The 3908-nt window shown below is 40.5% G+C and overlaps 1 protein-coding gene across 2 annotated transcripts in view; it reads right to left on the bottom strand.

Moving 5' to 3' along the window:
• Positions 1-359: 359 nt before the first annotated feature.
• The window catches only part of LOC107709407 (cGMP-dependent 3',5'-cyclic phosphodiesterase-like), a 67870-nt gene continuing 64321 nt past the window's right edge, over positions 360-3908 (bottom strand). For both annotated transcript variants that reach the window (XM_016513861.1, XM_016513860.1), the window contains exon 4: positions 360-458. In XM_016513861.1, the coding sequence (XP_016369347.1) occupies positions 363-458 (96 nt within the window). In that variant the 3' untranslated portion in view covers positions 360-362. The remainder of the gene's footprint in view (positions 459-3908) is intronic.

The raw sequence follows: 3908 nt of genomic DNA on the forward strand, positions 1-3908 counted from the left end.
TTATTATGTTGTCATTATTATTATTATTATTATTATTATTATTATTAATGCTGTTTTGTGTACTATAAGTTTTACCAAGACAAATCTGTTGAGTGTGTGTAAGCCAGTAAAGCTCATTCTGATTCTGATTTTTTTCAAGGACTACTGGTATGGTATTTAATATTTTTAATGCCCACTTTTTTTAACTATGGTGCTTTAATTTATTTAATTTTTTTATTTTATTATTATTATTGTTATTTTTTAACCTCATCCCGCCCAAAGAGCTGATGCTTTCATTGCAATGAAAGGCTGATAAACAAAATATGTTAATAATATGTTAATTATTTGTGCTTTTATTATGACATTAGCATAAGCCCCGCCCCTTACCTGAGCTTGCCCTCTGACTGCACCTCATGGGGCGGATCCTCACATCGCAGCCGAGACTCCGCCTCCAACAGGTACACGAACACACACTCCTGCAAAACACCAGCGAGAACAACAGCTGAGTCCTTAGAGTCATGCTCCATCATAATTCTGTCAGGCACTGGATTATGTGCGGTCAGAAACACGAGCACCTGTCGAGAGCTGGGACCCGTCCGCAGTCTCTCAGCCTGTCATTCTGGCCTCTGTGAGGTTAATCAATGCAAAGTACCTTCGTCACGCCACAGGCTTCGTTAATCGCCGTGCTGACAGAGCGGAGCAACCCTAATTAGTCTCCGTTACCGTGGCGATCGGATCCTGCGGGGGAACCGGATTGGTCCTGTTAATTTGTCAGAAATGTAAAGGGAAGTTTTCGACATGATTCCTTGACTTCTGTTCAGCTCTGTTATAAACCCTAGTGAGCGTCTCGCTGTCTACTTAGGCAGCATGTGAAAGGAACCTAGTCCACTTTCTTCATTGTTTCCTTTCTTTGAGTTGAGTTAAAGGGATTGTTCATCATTTACTCACCCTCATGTTGTTTGCTTCAAACCTGTGTGAACATAAAGAAAGATTTTTTGCAAGACGGTTGACGGTAGCCGTTGTCTTCCATAGTGTTTTTTTCCCTACTATGGAAGTCAATGGCTACCAGCAGCTGTTGTTCTTTAAAATATCTTCTTTTGTGTTCAACAGAAGAAAGAAATTCACACAGGTTTTGGAGAGTAAATGAAGACAGCGTTTTCAGTTTTGGGTGAACTATCCTGCACAGATCAAGCAGCGTTTAAACAGCTCTAAACTTTAACACTTTTGTCTTCTCCAGATGTTAACTGATGGACTGGAGTGCTGTGGATTACTTGTGGATTATTGTGATGCTTTTATCAGCTGTTTGGACTCTCATTCTGACGGCACCCATTCACTGCAGAGCATCCATTGCTGAGACACTGATGCAATGCTACATTTCTACAAACCTGATGAAGAAACAAACTCATCCTGATCTCGGATGACTTGAGAGTGAACAGATTTTCAGCACATTTTCATCAACTAGGCTGAACTATTCCTTTAATATGCCACATTCAAATGTGTGAATTAGATTTGCTGCGGTGGAGAAAATCAGCGAATAACTGAAACGCAAATCTACTTTATATTTTAAACTATTTTCTTTCAGAGCGTTCGGCAGAGAGCTTGTTTGTATGATAAACAAACTTGGAGCAGACGTTTGCCGGAATGCTATTTCTGCAGAGGATCTCAAATCTGCAGAAATAAATCGGGATAATTCAGAACATGAAACAGAAAGAGCCGCTGAGATCAAACACGCTGAAGATGTTAACGTGCTCGAACGCTCATGCTCTATATTACTGATCCAACTTCATTTATTTATGAATATTAAAGACATAACAGGCCATTAACTACATTAAATTATGCTTCAGTGAAACATGAAAAATGTCATAAATACAGCATTAAATATGAAATAGAACTGCGAGATGACTGAGTGTGTGTGATGCTGTCAGCTCCTGTTTGAGGCGTCCTTGAGTGCGTATCGCTGTTGGAAAATAATCAATAAAAGAAACAGCACTCAGATATGACTGGGTCAGTGCGTGTGTGTGTGTGTGTGTGTGTGTGTGAGTGAGAGAGAGTGTGTGTGTGTGTGTGTGCGCGTGTGCGAGTGCATGTGCGTGTGTGTGTGTGTGCGTGTGCGAGTGCATGTGCGTGTGTGTGTGTGTGCGTGTGCGAGTGCATGTGCGTGTGTGTGTGTGTGCGTGTGCGAGTGCATGTGCGTGTGTGTGTGTGTGCGTGTGCGAGTGCATGTGCGTGTGTGTGTGTGTGCGTGTGCGAGTGCATGTGCGTGTGTGTGTGTGTGCGTGTGCGAGTGCATGTGCGTGTGTGTGTGTGTGCGTGTGCGAGTGCATGTGCGTGTGTGTGTGTGTGCGTGTGCGAGTGCATGTGCGTGTGTGTGTGTGTGCGTGTGCGAGTGCATGTGCGTGTGTGTGTGTGTGCGTGTGCGAGTGCATGTGCGTGTGTGTGTGTGTGCGTGTGCGAGTGCATGTGTGTGCGAGTGTGTGTGTGTGTGTGTGTTTTTTTTCAGCACTCAAAACACTCCTGAGACTCCAGCAAATGTAACATCAATAAACCCTTCAGGAGAATGCATTTTTCCTCTCTCTCTCTCTCTCTGAAAAGACGCTCAGAATGCTGATGAAGTCTGGAGCGGCGAAACCTCCGGGTGAATCCGAATGAGATCTGACCCTGCCGTCTCACCGTACGCACACCCAACATCTGAATGTGATCAGACGGAGCTGAATGATTTCTCCACTGTGAAATCAAATGATCATGTGCTTCCCGTCGGTTCGTATTCCACGCACAAACTCTTATTGAACGCAGAGAGAAAACCCAGCCTGGAAAGCGTTTCATTGATCTGGAGGGAGATGTTGATTTCGTAGAAGAGCGAAGGGTGTGTTGAACATAGAAAATATGCTTTTTGAAAACTGAAAAACTAGATACCAAATCAATCAGCAGAATGAAGTTTGAAGCCGACTCAGTGTTTGTTTCGTACACTGACGGTCGATACAATACTAACGTGATAAATATTTGAGTAAAAACTATGAAGAGTCTGTATATTGCACTGATGAATCGTTTGCATGATGAAATGTACATATTTTAATATTGGACATACTATGGAATTGTATTCCACCACAGAATAAAAAAAATAAAAATAATAATAATAAAAATGTATTTTTTCTTGCAATCCTGAGTTTTCATCTCTTCTTTGAGTTCTGTCTTTTGTTTCTGCTACAAAATAAAAAAGGTAATTGCAACTTTTTATCTCACAATTATGACTTTTTTTCCCCTAAGAATTGCAAGAATTGTGAGATTAAAACTTACAATTGCCTTTATTATATTTTTCATTTTTTTCAAATGGTTGAAATAAGCTTCCATAACATACACTAGCATTAAACACTTTGGGTTTAGTGAGATTTTTTTTTTTATTCCTCGAGGACGCATTAGTTTGATCAAAAGTGACAGTAAAGACATGTATAATGTTGCAGTAGATTTCTATTTTAAATAAATGCTGTTCTTCTGAACTTTCTGTTCGTCTGTGAATCCTGAAAAATAAAATGTATCACAGTTTCCACAAAAATATTGTGCAGTACGACTGTTTCCAACATTGATAATAATCAGAAATGTTTCTCGAGCAGCAAATCAGCATATTAGAATGATTTCTGAAGATCATGTGACACTGAAGACTGGAGTAATGATGCTGAAAATACAGCTTTGATCACAGAAATAAATTACAGTTTAACAGAGATTCACATAGAAAACAGCTGTTTTACATTGTAATAATATTTCACAATTTTTTACTGTATTTTTGAGCAAATAAATGCAGCCTTAGTGAACAGAATAGACTTCTTTCAAAAACATTAAAAACTCACTGAGCCCAAACTTTTGATGTGTGTGTGTGTGCGCGTGTGCGCGTGCGTGTGTGTGTGTGTGTGTGCGCGTGCGTGCGTGCGTGTGTG

This window comes from Sinocyclocheilus rhinocerous, unplaced genomic scaffold (assembly GCF_001515625.1).
Source record: "Sinocyclocheilus rhinocerous isolate Xijiao unplaced genomic scaffold, SAMN03320098_v1.1 scaffold3493, whole genome shotgun sequence".
Taxonomy (NCBI): Eukaryota; Metazoa; Chordata; class Actinopteri; order Cypriniformes; family Cyprinidae; genus Sinocyclocheilus; species Sinocyclocheilus rhinocerous.